A 22,285-nucleotide genomic window follows, 5' to 3' on the forward strand; every position below is an offset into this window, starting at 1 on the left:
AGGATTGTGTGTGTTTAATATTTGTATATGAGTATAAGTGTGTTGTTGTGTCTGTATATAATGTGAGACATTATACATTTAGCAGAACATTAACACACACTTATCCTATATTAGGACTAATAAATCAAATCCTGTCACCAAGCTGTAATAATTTACATCTCCATTGTTTACTATCTGACAGGCAATTTGAAGGTGTGTGTGTGTGTGTGTCTGTCACCTATGCCATCTGGAGTATAGGAGTGTGCAAGAGCATGTTACGACACAGAGGGGGTCTTTTGAAAATGCACAGATGCATTCTAACATCCCTTTCTGCAACACACAGACAAGGTGAGACACTTTCAGTTGGGAATAAAAAAAACAAAACTCAACTTATTTAAAAGCCATTCAAAAAAAAACAGCTTTAGAGAGTCAGAGGTCTAAATAATATTGGAATATAAATCTTTAAAAAATGTAATGTACTTAAATTAATTTTACTCTCAGCATTAAAACCACTTAAAATGTACTGAAACATGTAATTATATAAGATGCATGTATGTTAAAATGTATGTAAGTCAAAATCTGCACTGATTTTAAAGTGTGGGATCTACACACATACACAAAAAGCACACAGCTGCACCAAATATAACTGTGTCAATACAGTCGTCCCTCGCTATATCGCGGCTCACTTTCCGAGGATTCACTGGATTGCGGATTGCCTTTCCGAACATATGTATTCATATATTGCGGGATTCTATGGTATGTATAAATGTTTAAATTTCCATTTCCCTATTTTAATTATTTTATTGATAAAATAAGTATTTTATAGACCAAGAAAAATAAAACAGTATAACAATTAAATTAAATTAAAATATTGATGAAAATGATCAGGCTGATATTTAGGGTGTTGGTTCGCTAAGAGTGTGTGCAAATAGTAAAAACAACAACAACTTAAATGCACCAGAAATAATTCCATATTCATAAGAGGTAGTCTGCACTTTAAATTGTGGTTAGAGGGCTATGTGATTGATTGAATTAAAGGAGACCTGGGGGGGCAGAGGTTTGTGCTCTATTGAGTGCCATTTTAGATTAGTTTCGATATGAGGTGAATCTCTGCAGAAAAACATGTAAATAGTTAAACAACATGCCGAACTTGACCTTAACTTCCACAGAGGATCACAACCTCCCCTAACAATGCTACAGCACTGGAAACAATCAATGTGTGTGTGTGTGCGCGCGTGCGTGTGTATGTGCATAACAGGAGTCCTTTCATTATTTACATTTAAATGAATGGAACGTGCATTGTTCCCACTGAAAGCATGAAGACATATGCATGCACCACTACCACACTAACACACACACACACACACACCTACACACGCAGTTTTCAGTATGTTTTCCAGAGAGGGTTTGTGTGTATGTTTGTGTGTGAATGCGTGTCCTTTTCCACAGTATTGTTTACATGTTAATCCAAACATTGCCATTCACCAAACCTCCTTATAGCTCCACATGGGGTAAGCCTGTGCATGTGTGTGTACGTCTTTGTGTGTGTGTGTGTAGTTGAGAGCAGAAAGTCTATGTGTCTATTAGTGACTGAGCTGAAAGAAACACACTCATTTATATACAATAAAATTTTATAAAATCTGAAATTTAAAATCAATACTTCAGAATATCCTCAAGGGAACATGAGCCAATTTTATTTTACGAGTCTGGCTTCTGTTTCTTTGTCTGAGGTCAAAATCTAATTGACAGCTTTAAATGTGGATATCCACCAAGTATATCCAAGAGGTGATAAAATTCTGTGATGATCTGGACCAGGATCACGGATTTTTTTGAAGGATTCCTCTTTAACATTGTGAAATAGTTCAATTTTCATCATTGTGGCTGTGTTAGTTTTTGCTGCTGCTGATACACATCTGTGGATCAATCTTGATGCTGCTGTTTTTGTGGTGGGTTTTTGTAGTCATACGATTTTTGACTGCACAACCCTACAGCATAGCGCTGTAGTTTTGCATTTTATTATATGTCATCATTTTAGGATTCATGTTGCACGATTGCACCAATAAAACAATCCTAGTCTGGGAATCATTTCACTGGCAATGGCAAATAAATCGATTCTGATTCTGATTCTGATTCTGGGAGTCACCCTTCATGGTTGCTCTGGCATGACCTAAAAGCCATACATAACGTAACATCATGGGGCCGCATTGCCTGATGGTTAGCTATGAAAACATGTCAAATCAACGTCTGTGTACATCCTACAGATGAATGATGCATTGCAGCACAAAGTCATTTCAGAAGACCAGCTTACATCATATTTCTCCATATCGTATTTCAAGTATTATTGCTTGCCAGCTGTTTGTTGTAAAGTGACACAAATTGAATAAACAGGTAATTTATGCAAAGATTTTTCACCATTGATCAGAAGAAATACACTCCACTGGCCAGAATACAGCCTCAGCAATTTTGTGTGTAGCAGACTTAGCTGAGAAATGAAAAAGCCACCAAATCAAGTTCTCTTCAGGAAAACAAGTTCAATCAGATTGTGGAAAAATCACCCATATTCCACAAACCTCCCACAGTGATAGTTATGCTCTTTGATTTCATCCTTTCTATATTTTGTGCCACATGCTGTCACCAAGCGCTATTACATGGCTTTCATCTCACTCACTGTTAGACGATAGGTGGACAGGAGCTTCCAGGTGATGTCAGCATCCTGCATACAAATGAATTTGTGTCAAACTTATTCAGTAAGCAGTACTCTGATATTTCAACAAATATAAAGGTGAAGAAATGCCCTTATCAAACTGGGTGATGCAGGAATTAATCCCCAAAACAGGTTCACTGCCTGTTATATCTATACAGTCTGTCTGTCCTAAAGGGAAGCAAAGAAAGTAAATTGAAGACAGAATGCGGAGACATGTTGCAGGATTTATGTAGAAGACAGCAGGAGAAAAGGAGTGATCAGGGTCCAAGGAAAGGAAAGCCAAGAAGTTATCAGGGCTTGCATGATTTGATTTTTCTTTTTTTTTTTGCTCACCAGCTACATCTTTATTTTTTTCACAATATTGGTCAAATTTATAAATTTTAACTCAAAGTCAGCACGGTGGCGCAGTGGTGGCGTTGTTTCCTTACAGCAAGAAGGTCACTGGTTCAATGTCCACTTGTGGCCTTTCTGTGAGGAGTTTGCATATTCTCGTGTTTGTATGGGTTCGCTCTGAGTTCTCCGGCTTCCTCCCACCGCCAAAAACATGAATGTCATGATCGTCATCTTTCTAGAGCAATAAACTGCTAATTACAGTTTCATTTTACTTTCTGCACATAAAAACAGTATGTGGTGCCTTGTGTTAGCTGCAGCAATAGCTGATTTGACTAACATTATGAAATGACAGGCAATAATTCCTTCAATGCACACAATGTTTATATTTCATCAACAGTAACAGAATCAGTCTGATGCACAGCTGCAACAGATGTGGTAAAATGTCTTGTTTTGGAATATGAGTCTGACTTAAATATAATTCAAAGAAAATTGGTGGCAGAGAGAGATGCTACTGATAACATAAATGCTTTGTATTGTGAAAATGAGAGTGTGATACAGACAAAGGAGTACAAAAGATTTAGCAACTGCTGACAAAGGAGACAAGAATCAAAGACCATTAGCATAGCAGCTCATTGTCCCCAGTCTGTCCTTTTAGTCTCTGGTCTGCCAGAGAGAGAGAGAGAGAGAGAGAGAGAGAGAGAGAGAGAGAGAGAGAGAGAGAGAGAGAGAGGTCTATTAATCAGAGGAGGCGTCTGAAACTCAAACTACCTGGGGGCTGCAGGAGACAGAGTCTGGGTGAGGTGAGGTTAAAATAAAGTGGATTCAGGGATTTCTTTTTTTTTTAAAGAGTTTCATAATCTCAAAGAACAGTGGAAGTCAGTTTAAAACCTACAATAATGTAAGTACCAAAGGTCTTTGATTCACTGTCTTTTACATTTTGAGTAAAATTAGTCTCATGATCCAATCTGTATTGAATCAGGATCTGTAGAAGTAATATTTTAAAATCAGAATTTTATTTTAATTGTACTTGTGGTCCGTGTGAATATAAAATTGAAGCAAAACTCACAGTAGTGCAGATTAATAGCCATGTGCAGCAGAGCAGGCAGCATGGCTGAAAGCCAACTGCCCCTTCTGCTCACCCAGAAGGGCCAACAGCCAATTAAAGTACTTGTTGAGGTTTTGGGCCAATTAGACCAAGCGGTCAGGGCCCTGGATGAGCTTGAAATATTGCTCCATGCTCTTACTAAAAATCTGGTCTAAACTCAGCCTTGCTTCATCTAGATTCACTTTGCTTGGACAATCGTCTATACATGCTGAGTGTCGTTTTAGTGCATGATGCTGATCAACGCAAAGTGTAAAGATTAACACACCAATGAATGAATGGTGGCGTATGTACAGTAAGTTGGTCAACGTTAACTGTAACTGTAAATAGAGAAAAAGAAAAATGAATACTGCCCTGGTCCTGTTGGCTCAACCGTGTGTTCTCTTATGAACAACAAAGGTCGAGGCTTTTAGCCAGGAGAGGAGAGGAGCGCCATCAGTCATCAGATTGAGCCAATAAGACCCTCTGCTCTGCAGTCGCAGCCAGACAGTTAGGTCAAGCCTGGGTCAGGTGGTCAACGCTGGGGTCAACTGTCAGAAGAAGCCCTCAGTGTCCAGCAGTCCAAATGTCACACAGACAGAGAAACATGCTCTCTAATGACAACCATGTCAAGGATGATCAGAGACTGTGGCTGATTTGGTTCGCTGCCCAGACTTTCATTTATCATATCAAGACGTACACCGATCTAAATGAGCTGCTGCAGAAACTGTTGGGAAACAGAATGTCTTAATAACATAATCAGCCTCCGAGTAACTGTGTGATCCCCAGAGTCTGCCATTCATGGCTGTTTATGTGCTTGAATTAAATATCTGCAACCAGAAATCAAAACAGGATAAAAATGATAAACCGAGATGCCCCAGAAAGAAGAGGAGGGGAGGGTTCGATATGAGGCTGGTCCTTTTCTCCCTCCTTCCAGGTGGCCTCTCAATAACACATCACAGATTCAAGCAGCATAAAAGAGCAATCACAGAGCAATTTAACCTCTTCGGCCTCTGCGCTCACAAACTCGGTGCGTGACACCACAGCAGAAGTGACGGCAACCACCAATTCACAAAGCTCTCTCCCAACGAATTCCTCACAAATGATAACTTTCAGGCCCCCTAGCGATAAAGTAATTTCTCCATCTCTCCTGTCGGGGGGGCTTGTGGGATGGCAGAGGGCGGTGATAATCTCATAAACAGAAGCTGTGTAGATATGAGCCATCTATTATGGCCAGGAACAGTAGCGCAGATAGCAGCATTTATTATCTGAGACAGCAGACGATACATTCTCATTCAGTGATACTACTGCTGACAGACACGGAGTGATCCATCTTCACCGACTGAGTGGAAAGAGAGGAGGGAAGAGAGCGGGAGCGACAGATGGGGAGCGAGAGAGGTGCAGAAAGAGTGAGGGGGGTTAGCAAAGGCATTGAGAACGAGAGAGCGATGGGAACTTAGTGTCTTTGTAGAGAGGTGTGAAGAGAGGAAGAGCATGTAGACAAGAATTATTATTGCTCTGCTCAGCATTAGCGCTGCTTCTGTCCATCGTGGTAATGAACACTCACGCACGTGCGTGCACGCTGTTACCGTGCGTGCACACAGCTTTTCTAGTGGGTGATGTAATTGACAAGCGCACCAGTTAGCCGGAGCCTGAGGCTGCAGCTAAATAAATCAGTTATAGTGGTTTTAGTGCCAGTCAGTTGCTTTACTGCTAATACTAATATGTTAACATAAAACAGCTACCCATCCTGCCTGACTGTCTGGAATTCAAGAGGACACACACACAAAAAACCATATTTTTTCTTTTGAACACAAGTCTGAAAATAATTGTGGTAAAATGCTAAAAGATTCCAAAAATATTTCAGGCACCTTTCCAATAAATCATCCTTAAAAATATGTTGGGATGGAACCGATAGATAAATACAAGTAGCTTTCATCCACACACACAAGCAATATGGGCCCACTCTCAATCTATATTCCAGTCGCAGCTACAATAACGAGCCCGCTTTCCCAAAATGTCATCCTATTCCTTTAAGAGTTCCGACCAAGCAGGCTTCACTACACCGTCAGTCCTGACAGTCAGGACTAGCGGCAAATAGCACACCTTTTAATTTAGCTCTCCAAGGCTCTGGCATCATGTGTGTTGATCTTATGGAGGACAGTGATATCTTGGCAAGAAAACCTCACCTTCAGAGAGAAGGAGCAGGATGAAAGAAATCAGTAACCAAACAAACAACTATGAACACAAGTAGAGAAGTTGGGAAATAGATGATAAGGATTGAGACAGCCTGAGGACAATGGAACAAATCCAGGTGATATTTTTGTCTCAAATCCTACCATGAACTCAGAGGTTAGAACAAAGAGACAGTGGACCAAAAGAGAACAGGTAGAAACACAGCGAGCCGAGGTTTATAATCAGTGTGTCATGACAAATGAGAAGATGAGCAATTAAAACGAGCCATATGGATGATCGTATGGCCTTTTTTTTATAATTAGCATTATTTAAGATGGAACACAGACTTGCAGGAAACAAGCGGAAGGGATGGTTGAATTTGAAATAACTTTTTATATTCAGTGATTTGATTCAATCAGCAGCAATGAAACAGAAGGATTTCAGTATAAATCCTCTTTGCTTTGGTCCCTAATCAGTCATTTTTTCAAAATAGTTCACACCATTTCTAAAATTGGTTCATCTATCATATTTGCTGCAGTCCAACCCATTGCCCAGCCTCTGGCTGGTGCTGTTTCATATTGGCCATCACCTTTTGCCGATTGTATTTCTGCAGTATACAAACACTTCTGAACAAATGCTGCTAATTAATTGCAGATTTTCAATTATAAACTACTGTTCAGTTAATGTTTACCACACAGAGGGAAATTCATCCCCCACTGGGACAAAGCAATATTTGTGTTCCCACCATAACACAATGAAGTGAACACATTAAGAGTTATAGATTTTGCTACCATTTACGATCCGTTTTATTAGGAGTACAGTTAATCATGCCTGCCTTTTACAATCAAATCATCTGCAGCGAAATGTCGCTCCTGTTGTTCTAGTTGTATCAACATTTGTCAGCATGAACAAGTGTTTCGTAAACGACAAACAAGATAGACCTTTCCGCAGGCATTCCAGGGGAGAAAAGGACCTATACGGGATGGCTTGTGTTTTTCATTTTAACAACCTAAAAGCCATTTGCTCTCAACAGTGTTGCTCCTTTGCACAGAGGAGCGACAGCATCTGCACGATCCATAAAAGGTCACTGCTACACAAAACACACAATGGCGGCGACATTTTCATGTAACGTGTTCCGAACACTGGGGGGAACCCTGGAGACAAACTTCATCGCCAAATTAGAAGCAGTCACATCCTCACTCACCTTGATGTACATTGATGTACATGTTTTACCTTTGCAGATTAATAGTAAAAAAAAAAAGAATCAAATTGATCCTAACACTGAACAAACTCTGATGTTTTAATTTTTGCGATACTTCAAGTAAATATGTAGTCAGGTTAAAGGCTCAGATCCTTTCAGTGCCTCAGACGGTTCATGATTGAGATGTTTTGTCCGTCAGTGCTCACAAAGATGCTGCAAAACAGAAAACAGAAGAAGAAAAAAATGAATGAGAATAAAAAATATGATCATGTAATGGGTTCGTTCAAAGGTCATTTTGTTTCTTCACAACAAAAGTGTGTTTGTAATCTATTTGCCTTCTGGTGGCATATAAAGTTGATTTAACTGTATTGACAAAACATTAGAACGTTTGAACAGCGGAGAGTTAGAATGGTAATGTGTTGTCCTGCTGATGAAACATCAGGCAGCTACTGATGCTGCAACACTGCCGCAGGGACACACACACACACAGACACACACACTGGGCATGAATTTGTGTTGTGTATTTGCCCTGTGTATCTGCGATCATGTGCAGGTTTCTGTGAACATATGTGTATGATTGACCATGTGTCTGAGAGACAGATTAGACACAATAGTGACGTGGATGGAATAAAATAATGAAACCATCCTTCTCTTCTTTCTCCACGGCGCCGTGACGTTGTGACGTGTTACACATGTGACAAAGTAGAGGAGAATCAACCAAACAATGCTCATTTGTGAGTTCCTCATCATCCAATTATAGGATTAGAACAACAGTCATGTGACAGGAAAGGAAAATCTGTTCATGCCATGTTAATCGTTTGCAGAGCGCTGTTTGATTTGTTTGATGCTGCTGTGTTGGACGGCATTGAAATTTGATTCTAGACTGATTTGGGATTGTTAGCCTTGGTGCGAACCTCCTCATGCAGTCAGTGTGATCCTTGAACAAACATAAGTTAAAAACTAAAAGTAACCTCCTTTCCGTCATGCACGAAGGCAAGTTTTATAAAGAAAAAAAGTCAAGTTTCACATGTGTGCATGTGAATACTTAATGATTTCTTTGATGTGTTTAACATTGCCATTATATAAGCAGACAGTGTTGGAAAGGACAGCATAAATTTAATTCTATGTAATGAAGTGTACGGTTAAAAAGCCACAGCTGAAATGGATTTCTTTTTCCTTGACTCTTTGTAAATCATGACTGAAGTTTTTACTTTACCGTTTCAATTCAAATTCCTCTGACTTCATCTGTTATTGCTCGATTGTATCCTCCTAAACCAAGGAATCAAAAATGTTGCCTGGAACACTTCCAAAGCCCTCTGGCTGTCTCTCATCTCTTATTTCATTTTTCCTTCCTTCCCGTCCCCTCTCTGCTTCCAAAATACATCACTCTTTATCGCATGTGACATCGCAGGATGGGCCTGTCTGAAGCAGGTAATGATTTTTCTGTTCTTATTCCTGCGTTGAAAGGGATCAGTCGTGTTGGTTATCAGGTCATTCATTACCCTGTCAGCTCACCGCTCTGCTGTCTGAGTAAATGCAATCCCTCCTAATTCATACAATTACTCCAAGATAGAGAGAGGAAGAGAAACATCCCTTGAAATGGCATTTTGGGTTAGAGGGAGTTTAGTGTACTACACGCACAAAGAGAAAGGCGTCTTTAGTGATTCCCCAACCAGACTAACAGTTTTCATGCAAACAAAGATTATTTATGTGTGTGATATTCAGAAATAAAATAACACGAATCTACTACCTATTTGCAGACGGTGAAATCTTCAATTTTTCAGCTGCATTATACATTCTTAGCAGGAGGCCAACACCTCCAGGAGGAAGCATCAATTATATATATTTTTCTGCATTAATATAATCAATGAAGCATTACAGATTTTTTTCAGTTGAGGCTGTAATGTTTTTTAATTTATTCTGGATTTTACAAGTCAAGTATTAAGCCAGTATGGGAATAATATAATCTCCTATTTGCCAGCACATGGACAACAGTATCCTGAATCAGATGGGATATCTATGAAAATGTAATTACAACAAATGTGTCTTTGAAACAGGATGCGGCTGATTTTAAGTACGTAGGTGACAGTAGGCCGAAAACCCCCTGGAAGTCAAAAGTCATATCCTGATTAGTGATTACAGATAATGCTGTTATCCCTTCAAGTTTTATTGGAAGCACAGAAAACGCCATTCACATCCAGGGACTATATATTTATGTAATGCGTTTCAGAGGGAAGTAGGACAACTGGACAGCTGGACGAGACCTGGCTCTAATCTCTTGGAATGAAAACAAATTGGATTCCAGATGATGTAAATGTATATATGTATTCTCCTCTCCTCTCCTCTCCTCTCTTTTGGGACACTCCATCCTCCACTAATGTACACTGCGTTTCACCAGTACAGCAGGAATCATCAAAAAACCGCACAGAAACAGGCCACATTTCTCCCCTAGCCCAGCACTTCTGAGCGTGTCTGCAAGTTTGCATGTGTGTGTTGATGTGTATGTGTGCATGCATCTGTGTGTATGTGCCTGGCGAGAAGAGCTGCTCAGCAATATTTAAGCATTACTGCGACAGAACAGCTATAGGACAGAGCAGAACAAGGCTCACCTTCAGAAGAGATGAAATGAGAGGCAGAGAGGGAAAGAGATAGAAATATTGTACATTTTGACTTTTAATACTCCTTGATAAAACAGTTCCATTTAAATAATATACTCTAAAACCACCTGCATTTCAGCCTTGAGGCAAAGCAAGTGGTGAAAAATAACCTGGCAGGAACTTTTTTTTTGCTGAAGACACACTTGTATGTGGCCTTGAATTGAACTATACAATGATTAGTGCCTTAGCTGCATTACATTCAAATTAGAGCTTGGTTTTGCATTAAGGATTTTCTTCCTTATGCCATTGATTAAGTCAGGGTTGATGTGTAATAAGAATTGCATCTCTAAAATCATTGTTATTCCAAGCAAATACTGTCTGTGTATGAAAAAAGTAATACATAGCATTACTATATTCCTGTTTGTGAAGAGTAATGTGTTTAGTGATTGCACAACTTTTTGCATTCTTTTCACCAATAAAATGCAAGAGTAATGTTTCACAACATCGTATTACAAAATGAGTGGACATCAATATTGTAGAGCCTGATGGAGACTCGCACAAACAACTTCTGAGTGGTCAACCCAAGACGTGATGGCCAGTTAACAATCCCGTTCAACAACAACAACAACAACAACAACCTTCTTAAACACTGACGGATGGATAAACAGCCAGAGATGCTCAACATTGGCTTCGTGCTGGTTTAAAAACATGCTGCGGAAAATACAAGCAGCACAATCATGCAGGACCCCCCCAGCTGATCCAATGTACAAAACATCTGGACAAAAACAAGGCAAGCCACTACCATGCAGGTTTCTATCGACGTAGTAATACAGTAATGTACTGTAGTTACTTTTCTGATGCGCTACCTGAACCACTGCCCTTTATATTGGGTTAAAAGGCCGCATCTGTCTGTCCATCACATGTACCACAGCCCATATACACATCCGCATCCACCGACACACACACACACACACACATGCACACAGACTAGCTGAGCAGAAGCTCTGTGTTTGGTGAATAACACACATCTGTCGGGCCTCAATATGGCACAGCATCAATTAAAGCAAACGCGACATCGATCACAGCTAACCTCAGAGCAACATCTCTCTCTCTCTCTCTCTCACTCACTCACTCACTCTCTCTCACGCTCACACACACATGCACAAACACACAAATTAATTTTATAAAATTATTATATTATTTCAATCAATCCAGTCAAACATTTAACGGATTCTTCCCTGCCCTTTGTGTAATCCTGACAAGAGACAAACAAACAAATCATCACCAGTGAAGACATTAAATGTTTGGTGGGGGTAAAATTTGCTTCAAATACCATCATAAATTGCACATCATAAAAAAACTAAATGATATCCTCAGAGCCTGGGTTCAGACACAGATGAAGTCGATACTCATGTATGGATCAAATACATAAAAGCTGTCAACAATTTCAGCAACGAATCAAACCTACTCTTAATTTAAGTTATTTTTGGGTTCAGGCTGACAAAATAAAAAATCTCCCTTGTCCTAAAAATACAGTGAGGTGCTGTTAGCAAAGTGTGAGGATGACACCAAAAAGAGAACACCCAGAGCTTCTACTTTTGGCTGCAAATCACAGACATGTGTGCTGCAGTGAAACACTGTCCCTTCCATCTTTAGACATTCCTCTCACATCCTCAAGCTGACAGAGACACAGTGAGTGACTCACTGTCACTTTTGTCTTTGCTGGCAGAAAATATGGCGTGCAACGTCAGAGATGGAAAACATCTCAAGTTCCTCTTTAGTCAAAACACAAATCACATGAGGATGGAGATGCATGTGGACCGATGCATTTCTTTCCTTTCAAAAACTCTGTAGTAGACAAAAATCTATATATATACCTTGTGCATATGAAAGCCTGTGTGTGTGTGTGTGTGTGTGTGTGCTGTCGCTACGTATATGCTTACTTTGTGAGAGTGTACGTTTTAGGTTGTGGTTGTTCACATGGCCTCCAATGATGAACTATGTTGCAGGTTGTTTTAGTCCTCTGACAGTTGTTGTAGAGACGGTCGTGTCTTGTGTGTACATGTGAGTGTGTGTTTAATTGGACCTCCCTGAGCAAGTATCCAGGTGATGGAACTCATCCGCTCTTCCCCTGATTAAAGACAACAGATGGACTAGAATCACAACACACACACACACACACACGCACGCACAAACATGCACATGCACAAACAACCACACGCGAATTCTTCCACAGCCGTGACTCATCGTCAAATGCTGAACACATTGAACACACAGCTACATTACAAGTCAGCTGGCCTGTAATTACTACTTTACACAGTAGAGATATATCAGATACCAGCATTACGTATCCTCATCATCATCATCACTATAGAAGAATCTCTGCCATGCTGATGTGAAAAACAAGACATCTACTCCACAAGTCAAATTACTGAAAAACCACAGCCTAATTCATTTTCTAGAAATGTTCATTTAATAAAGTTGTTAATGCAAAATGAACTGGGCTGCTTCGAAATGAAGCTTTCTCTAATCAAATTATGACATACAAGGCCTATTCATCCTGCAGGTATAGCCAGATTCAGTAGATATAATGGAGACCCGCCTGTGGCTTCATCAGCGGTGCAGTTGACATGTACGACCTTGGGAAGGTGGCTTTTCTGGTGACTTTCTCAAGTGAGTGTTCTAACTTTAATTCAATTCAATTTTATTTCTAGCGCCAGATCATAACAGAAAGTTATCTCAAGGCACTTTACAGGCTTTAAGAGGGGGGTTCTGTTAAAACTCTGTTGTTCTATTCGCCTGGGGATGACAGGGGCAAGTATTAGACTCCTGAACACCACAGAGTGCTTTTATGTGGTGCAGCAGCTTCTTCACAAATTGTCTCTGTGAGCCATAACAACAACTACTACTTCTTCTTCTTCTTCCTCCTCCAGGTTAATCTCAGTCGACAACCTGTTTTAAACAGTAATGCAGATGTATTTTTTTCTCCTGATTGGTTGATCAAAATAAGTTGCAACCAGAAACACAAGCAGATGTTGACATGGCAAGAGATGTTGGAACACAGTTACACAGCAGAGTTAAAAAAACAAACAAACAATGCATTTACTTGCATTCATCTTCAAGAATGTAATCCTAATTTTTTTAATCTGATCCTAAATAAAGTCCTCATGCTGTAAAACCTTTTTCAGACACTGTCTTTACAAGTTGTCAGGCATCAGCGTCATATTTCAGTGAAACCCGCCTCAACAGCATGAGACTATTCACGCTGCTAAACTCATGTCTCAGTTGATCTCACAAACTCTCCAATTATGGTGATCTATCATTCGATGGTATATCTCTGCAGACCTGAGTCATCCACTGCGCTTCCGCTCACCTTTAACACATGTTCAGCAACTTCCCAACAGCCCATGAGTCAGTGTGTCACCTGCCTCATTAAAACAGAGCAGTCGTTTTAAAACTTGTACAGAAACAAGCTCATTGACGTGCACGTTCGCACACGTGGGACTAATTAAAGCACATTTATATACACTCTCGTCGTCTGTTCCAGATTAATACAATGTGGTGGGTTATCAAGTAATTAATACCTGCCAGTATTCATTTTAAGGCCTCGTTTTTTTTTATGTATCAATGTTGACAACAATGTTTTAGATGGTCCCTGACTGATCACTGGAATACACCTTAGTCACACGTCATATTTTATACATCAATCAAATAGCTATTATTACACTTGAATTTGAGAGAAATAACTAAAGGAAAGTGGGGCTGAATAAATAACAGTGCTCAATAAGTGAGTTATTAATCTGTCAAATCCATTTTCTTGTTGTTATTATTATATTGACACGGAGCAGTGAACCAGCCCAGTGTGACCCTGCAGTAGATTCTACTCTACACCCATATTAATCCAGCAGTCACTGTAAAATACTCCATTTGGTCTGCGTCCATTTGCCTTCAGGGCCACACTAATGATAATTACGAGGCTCTCAGCAAGCAAGTTAATATCCTTTGTGAAAAGGCAACGTTTAAATAGTAAAAGGTGATAATAGATTACGAAAACAAAGAAGTATATGTACTCCCGAAAACCCTGCACAATGGGAGAATATTTAAAATCATCGCTGAGTGTTCATAAAAATATTTTTTTTCCATTCTTATCTCCCCAAAACATGGCTTGTCGCTTCTCTCTCACATGGAAAAAAACTGACACGCGCGCACACTCAAGCAAAAGAGGAACGGAGGAAGGGGGAGAAGAAGAATGAAAGACAGAGAAAGAAAAAGAAAGAGGGGGGGATAACAGCTTCAATAAATCATCCGGGCCAGTCGCCGCTCCCCGGGGATGTGGGATGGATTAAATTAAGCACTCCTCTCTACTCTCACTCGCACTCTCTTGTGTCTATCAATCCCTCCTCTCTCTCTCTCTCTCTCTCTCTCTCTCTCTCTCTCTCTCTCTCGTATAAATGCCAAACAGCTGATCGCGCAGCGACACACTCACGGGAACACCTCGCTGAAGCTGCAGAAAGAGAGACTGAGGAGAAGAGAGAGGGATACAGAAAGAGAAAGAGGAGATTCCGTTGATCCGTTTGACCGCGGGGAGTCTTATTCTATTTTTTCTTTCTTTTTTCTTTCTTTCTTTTCTCTTTCATCCAACCTGAGTAAATCGTCACCAACGGGAATTAAGGACTATACTTCCGGGCGAAGACGGAATGACAAGGTGTCCGATATTTTTTCCTGAAAAGCTTCCAAAATCCTCTCTCCGTTTCCCTCTTGTTTTCTCCGCATCCCTCCCTCCTCCTCCTCCAGCTCCTCTTCCTCTCCTCTGAAGAGAGGCTTGCCTTCCACTGCCCCTTGATTTGCTGCGTGGTCTTCGCCTGCTCCGGCGGCCCAGCGGAGGGAGCTGTCCGGTGCTGAAGTTCAATAAAGCGCGGAGCCTGGAGACGCGCAGAGACTCAAACTGGGAAGAAACACTAAATAAGTGGCGGCGAACTATTTTAAAAGCTCGTGCTTCCTCCTGAATCTGAAGACACTCTTCCTCCTGGATTGCTTGTCTCCCTCGGTGTGTAACGCGTGAATCACCACGCTGGCCAGGCCACCGGCGTGTGTCTGTGAGTGTGTGTCGTGTTTGTGACAGTGTGTGTGTGTGTGTGTGTGTCGGTGTCGCACCACCATGCCAAGGTCTTTCTTGGTAAAAAAGGTGAAACTCGATGATTTCTCCAATGGAGCGGATATGGCGAGCGCCTACCGGCACCGGGCGGACCTCAGGCTGCGGCTGCACGACAAAGGTAGGTCAGGCTGCCTAACAGGTGTCTCAAACACTAGTGGAACTAACAAAAGCGGAGGGCGGGAGGTAGAGAGGATGCTCCTTAAATAAGGTTACATCTTTGTGATGAAGAGGAGGGCTAACCTTTGTGTCCTGCAGAGTTTTGCTTCTGCCAATGGTTGACGCACTAATCCTTCAAAAATATATTTTCACCTATGCAGCATTCTTCACCTTCTCCCTGTGAAACTTATTCCAGGTTACCTAAGGGGCGAAGTGTATTCTAGGAAGATAAGTAGCCTATAATCATTGATTACGGAGCAACGTTATCGCAGTTATTGCTCCCCCGATGGGCAATAAAAGCGTCAAATGCGCGCACAAAGCAGTCTTCGGCAAAATAAGTACTTCACTTCGAAAGGCTGAGAGCTCAGAGGAGCAGCGGATGAGATGGACAACTCAGCTCAATGCGTCTTCCCACTTCACTGTAGGACTCATAGTCGGAGGTTTTTCTTCCCTCCTCGCAGATTAAATTTTATAAAAAAAACAAAGACGGAATAAACGTTCTATTATTATTATTAAATGGTCCTCTTGGTTGGAATTTGCAATAGGAACGCTTTCGAGCTTCGTCTGTTGAACAGAGCCTATACATTTCTACTTTACATCAACATAATATGATAAAACCCAGAGACACTGACCATTTGATCATATATTTGATCGTTTAAGTGTTAAATGAATCCTCCGACCTGCATGAATAAACAGCGGGTTAACTTATGTTCAACAGTTCGTCATTGGTGACTGTGAGGTGAGATTTAGTGCAGGCTTGCCAACGCGGATCCACGTCTATATTTCTGTGTTTAATCGACAGAGTTTGTTGTAGCTGGTACATTCAGAGTCATGCGTTTATTTTAATGCAGACAAATCTGATTGCACACCTGGAGAGTGGAGACGGAGCACGATTCATTGTTTGTTCTTAAATTAGATTTGTCGTGCAGAAGACAAACAAAACAAACAAACAAACAATAAACCCTGTCGACTGCTGGTTGGTCTCAGCATTGCTACTCAACAGCTTTAAAGTTGTTCTGCTGCAATTGTTGACATCATTTTAGAATGCTATATATACTTTTTAGGACTCTTTGTCAGCCCCCCCTCATGCAGGAAAATGTGACCCATAGCCATTGTTTTGTGCTGCTCTCCTCCCTGCATCTCTGTGCGTCACACTTTGCACGAAATCCACAAATGCTTTTGAAATTAATCGGCGTCATGGCCTCCACCTCAGTGTTATGGTCACGTTACTGCCAGCCTGTCATCATTCCTCTGCCGGTGAAACAAAAAGCTGTCGGTGGTGTATTTATAATGTCCAGGTTAACGAGGCCCGCTCGGTTTGACACGCGATCTGCCGCCTCAGCAACCTTTTGTTGACCAACATGCTGATGGATAAGTGCTTAATGTGGCTTATTCATACAGCACAGGTTATGCCCTGCCACGTTATAGCAACAGCTCTCTGCTTGTGGAATCATCACTGGGCTCATCCCACCCGGCTTGCGTGCGCCGTGTGCGATGGGACCATGTATTTAGATGGGACGCGCGCAGCTGCAAATGTGCAGCTGTTATCAAACGCAGTGTCACATGGAGCTTGTTGCTTCTGCAGATTACTCAGCGAGCCTCTGAGAGACTGCGTGGATGAAGACAGCATTGCGTTTTTCAGGGGTGGGGTGGAGGAGGAGGAGGAGGAGGAGGAGGAGGAGGAGGAGGAAGGGGGGGGGGGATTAAATACTCGTTTATTTTTTAAACGATGCAGCTTTTGATGATAAATCTTTTATCATGTCCAGATGAACATTACGTTTCCCTTACAGAGACAAAGAAAGGATGACAAAAAATACCTCTGCGTTTAAAAACGTTTCGGTTTGTAGATAGTTTAATTTGCTGTCACACCAAAAATAGATCCATCCTGCTAGAAACACTAATACATTTGTGGCGCTGTTGACGTAAGTTAAAGTAGAAAGATGTCTCCTTGTCTTATAAAGAGGGACTGGTAGCATCATCCAACCTGCTGATAACTTTCACTGTATTTTGCCCACAAGTCTCAAGCCCCTGATGTGTTAGAACTGCCCCACATCACTGTTGGCTGCACCGATGGAGCCTGCACAGCAGCCTCCCTGATACTGTGCCAGGAGTCTGCACTATAGACTACATCTGTCAGTGGTGCAGCCGGTGCTGATTTTACACACTTTAAATTAGCTTTCTCAAGTTCAGGGTCAAGCCTGAGAGCATTTATCTTTCACTGAGGGAATGTTTTACCTGCAGCCTTTGAGAGCTGAGAGGAATTATATTGCTAAATTAGCTCTGGACTTACACTGCAGCCCTTTTCACACTTCACTACCGGCCACAGGTGCCCAGATCAGAGACATATGGTCTCCGTTATGACAAAAGACATTAACGCATGTTAAAAGTTGTTAAAATCATTTAGGTCGATGCTGTTCTGATGCTGAGTGCAGAAGCGTTCCACTTGAGGGGAAATGCTGGATCTGAGACCTAGCTGTTGTTGCAGTAGTATTTCCAAAGGCAGACTGTATTCTGTGTACTTTTACACAAGATAGGTTGTGGAATATGGAAGCAGAAAAACACTGTACAGCTGTATAAGGCAGGCTGTGCTTTAATGACACCTATTCAGGCTGATGCTGGTCAGGAGACGGAATATGTGTGTAGCTGGCTGCAACTATATAACGATGCTCATCTGAACATTTACCCATGTTGTCTCCTAGTTAGATGTTTAGGAGCAACTATCTATCCCATTTCCTACTGTTGCATGAACTGTGGGTGTTGGCTATGCTGGGTGACAATTTTAGCACTTGCCCTTTGTGCCTGTCCAGATCTCTCTATCTCTGATTTCCATAGCAGGCCTTCAGCTCATACGCTCATCCTTGTCTACCCTTTATGGATTGTACGGTCTGTCCATGTCTCCTAAGAAATCGCTGGACAGAATTCCATAGAATTTCATGCCTGTGCTGATTGGGCCATAACGGTCTTCAGCTCCTAAATGGTTTCTTCATTTAGCTTATTTTCACTTTTTGATCCACATATTTTTGAATGTTATTCTGCTATTATTCTGCTATGATAGAGGTCACGGTTTATCCACATCAGCATAAATTGAGTTTTTCCAGGAGCACAGACATCTGTGTCCTTGGACATAAATGATATATTTATTCTAACCTTTTTTTACCGAAATGTTAATAGAGTTTCTTTCTGTCCACATCAGGTGGGTATATCAGTGACTACATCAGTCCTGTCGTGTTCGATGGAGAGAGTGACAGCGGGATCAAGGTGCCCTCTCCCGACCCGCTCTACGACGGTATCCACAGTGACTACGGCGCCCCCGATTCTGAATCCCCCGACAGTCCCGGCTCAGAAACCACCGATGGCTACATCAACGGAGATGCTGCAGTGAGTGAGGGTTACACAGTCGATGCCTTCTTCATCACAGATGGCCGCTCGAGGAGGAAAGCTCTCAGCAGTCCCAGAACCATCCAGAGGCACACATGCAATGAGTGCGGCAAAACCTACGCCACGTCTTCCAACCTGAGTCGGCACAAACAGACACACCGCTCACTGGACAGCAAGCTGGCAAAGAAATGCCCGACTTGCGGGAAGGTGTACGTGTCCATGCCCGCCATGGCCATGCACCTACTCACTCATGACCTCAAGCACAAGTGTGACGTCTGTGGGAAGGCGTTCAGTCGGCCCTGGCTTTTACAGGGCCACATGCGCTCTCATACGGGTGAGAAGCCGTTTGGATGCGCCCACTGTGGGAAGGCCTTTGCAGACCGCTCAAATCTGCGCGCTCACATGCAGACCCACTCGGCCTTCAAACACTTCAAGTGTAAACGTTGCGACAAGACCTTCGCGCTCAAGAGTTATCTAAACAAGCACTACGAGTCCGCCTGCTTCAAAGGTCAATTCTCTCCTCTCGACCCCCTAGATGCATGACCCCCTGCATAAAAAAAGACCACCGCCAAAACTGAAGTCATAAATGATTATTAATCTTACAAACTGAAGTGCAGACACAAACAATCTATTTTTGGTGACCTTGCTTCTCCTCCTCCTCCCTTTCTCACTTCCCCACAAACCTCACCTTCCCTTGGAAGCTATTCTTGATGAAGAAGAAGATGAAAATAGCACAATTTCTTCCTCCTTGAGATTTACCCACTTAAGGATTTAACAGATCTACGCATGCACTTCCTCAAAAACTCCTCTTCCTCCATGCGTTCGGGACAGCCACAATAATACTAACATGGATTCTGGCATCTAGATACAATGTGAAACGCAGAGGAATAGTTTTTCCTTCTCATTTTGTTTTCTTGGGGGGGAAAATAGTTATAATTATAGTATTAATGATGATGATAATAATATTCTGCTGCACCAAGTGACCATATTCTCTCCGCTACTGAGGTAAAATAATATTTATTTATTTATGTATTTATTATTTACTTATTTATTGATTTCAGAATTTGTTTCATTTTATTTGCTATATGTTATACTTGATGATGATGACATGACATTGTTAACTTATTTGTTGCACTTTAATTTCTGTATACGTGTGTGGGATTTTTGCCAACCTCTTTCTATCACTACAGGCCAAAGCATACGTCACTTTTATTAGACCAATTTGTCTTATTATGTTCTTTAATATTTTTATTGATGTTTTTGCATGCAAAAAAATAATGAAATCTATGCCAACATCATAAAAAGCTTATGATTTTTGCCAAAATCCTATAGATTGATCCTGAGGTCAATATCTTTTTTTTTCACTCTTGGAGCCTCCGTAGGACTCTTTAAAAGCAATAATCACCTAATGCATGGTATTTTATGATGACGTTATGAAGTATTACCTACTACTGTATAGCAGTTTTAAAATCAGGTATGTTTTACTTCACCTATAGTTATAAACAGAAAACTACTACTATTACAGACATCAGGGAACATGCCAATGTAGTGTTAGAGTAAAAACAAAAAAAAGAAGTCCTGTCTTTCCTCTCTTGTTATGCACTGCCTGCCTCTTAGTGAGTAGAACTAATGTAGGATGTAGGCTAGAGAGGCTGGGACCAGCTGCCTGCTGGATGTGAGATCATATTGTAGGATAATCCTGACAAAACTGTGCTAGGCTACCTAGCATTAAATACATCTGTTCTCATTACCCAGAAGAAGCCTGATTGTGGATTAGGTCTTGGGCTCCTAATTTTTTAGTCAGATTGGATCATTGGTCACTGATAAGAGATCAGTGGTGTAGTAAAATGCTCTGATACGTCAACACGGCACTTAAACGTGTTGAAACCATGTATTGTAGACAAATAATACAACAGTAGGTATTTAACAGACATTTTAATTACCATAAGAGTCCTATATTATCTTTGTCCTGACGCGAACAGTCAATTAAAGGTTAATCCACAGTCTGATGAGCAGATTTTGCAGTGAGACATCAAAAACGTACATTTATAGTTAGCATTTAGTACATAGTATTTTTTAGTATGCTTTCAAAAGAAAATCAAGCCAGAGTTGTTTGGATTGTCGAAGCTGAACCAAGGTCAGCTTTAAATGCAATGCATTATTCAACCCCCCCTTTCAGTGCACTTCCAAACCAAAGTGTGCATTTTTAAAACACATAAAAGCATGTACTTTAACCCAATTGTGTGATTGCCGCTTAACTTTTTCATTCTATTAGAGACATAGGGAGTCCAGATTATTCTGCAGTTGGCCCCATTCAGCCATTCCGGGCCGACTACAGTCTAACTCTAGGAGCAATAGACTTATAAGACAGGCTAACTCCAACCAGCTCCAACCAGCAGATGGTGTAACCTTTGATTTCGGAGGCCAATGCAGGTTTGCTGAACCCAGTTCTCTGCAGCTCGACATTTTCCTCAGATTCATGGAGCTTTCTGAGAGACAGACTGAGAACACACAGAGCAACACAAATAATGCTTGTTTATCATCTGTATGCATTTGCCGCAAACTTGCATAGACACACACGTGCACAGGTGCATATTCATGCAGGTACCGGTAATAAAGTGTCTTCTGATTAGGTGTTGTGGCAGACACACATAAAATCTACTGTATGTGTACAAGGAAATATTTCAACAGCTGGAAAAGGATTATGTTCAACATTCAGATGTGAATCTCTGATTAAGTAAATTTGGATTATGGTTGTGCTTCCTCGGGCGTGAAATTAGAGATAAGGTTGATTGATATCCAACATCATTTACAGTTCTAGAAACAAAAGGAGAATCTGTGCTGAAACATGAACCCATTACCTATTTTTATTCACATCTCAAAGACAAAGGACCCGTATGACATTAAGCTCGAATTATCAATGATCTGATACGATCTGGTGATACTATGATGTAAAATAGTCCATATTTGCATAAAAAGAAAAAAGAAAAATCTTAAAGGAGATGATGCCATCGAAAAGTCTTTTAAAAAATTTAATTTTTTTTGGTGGATGCAAGTGATGGTCACTTGTTGAGAAGAAAGGTTGTTTTCATCATACGTGAATGTCAGAACATGAGTCAGCAAATTATAGGTCTTATCTCAGCCTGGCACCTGAAAGATTTCATTTGATAGATTTTACAAGATGAAAAGTCATTAAGCTCCAACATGTTAGGGTTTAAATGTTTGTCTTTTTATCTGTGTTGTGTAACCGTGGCATAAAATGCAAACACACACAAAAGTAGGTGAAGAGATAAAATGAATTGCTTGAATTTAACAACTGCACACTTGCTAATTAAAAGCACAAGAGCCCATATATGCAAAGAAAAGAATTACATACTTCCTGATTCAGCGCAGAGACCTTGAGCACTGTTCTGAAAAGCAGTCATAAGACTTTCTACCGTAGCAACCGATCACAGCGTGATGGGTACTAAAGTTTCTGAACCGAACCACTGAGACCATCTCTAGCTGTGGGATCTCCGGTTGTTGT

The 22,285-nt window shown here is 41.0% G+C and overlaps 1 protein-coding gene across 1 annotated transcript; it reads left to right on the top strand.

Moving 5' to 3' along the window:
- Window positions 1-15,228: 15,228 nt before the first annotated feature.
- LOC137917553 (transcriptional repressor scratch 1-like) lies at window positions 15,229-19,302 on the top strand. The gene is made up of 2 exons (XM_068760271.1): window positions 15,229-15,343; window positions 18,575-19,302. Exons 1-2 carry the CDS (start codon window positions 15,229-15,231, stop codon window positions 19,300-19,302), a joined length of 843 nt encoding a protein of 280 aa, XP_068616372.1.
- The last annotated feature ends 2,983 nt before the right edge of the window (window positions 19,303-22,285 follow it).

This window comes from Brachionichthys hirsutus, chromosome 3 (assembly GCF_040956055.1).
Source record: "Brachionichthys hirsutus isolate HB-005 chromosome 3, CSIRO-AGI_Bhir_v1, whole genome shotgun sequence".
NCBI lineage: Eukaryota > Metazoa > Chordata > Actinopteri > Lophiiformes > Brachionichthyidae > Brachionichthys > Brachionichthys hirsutus.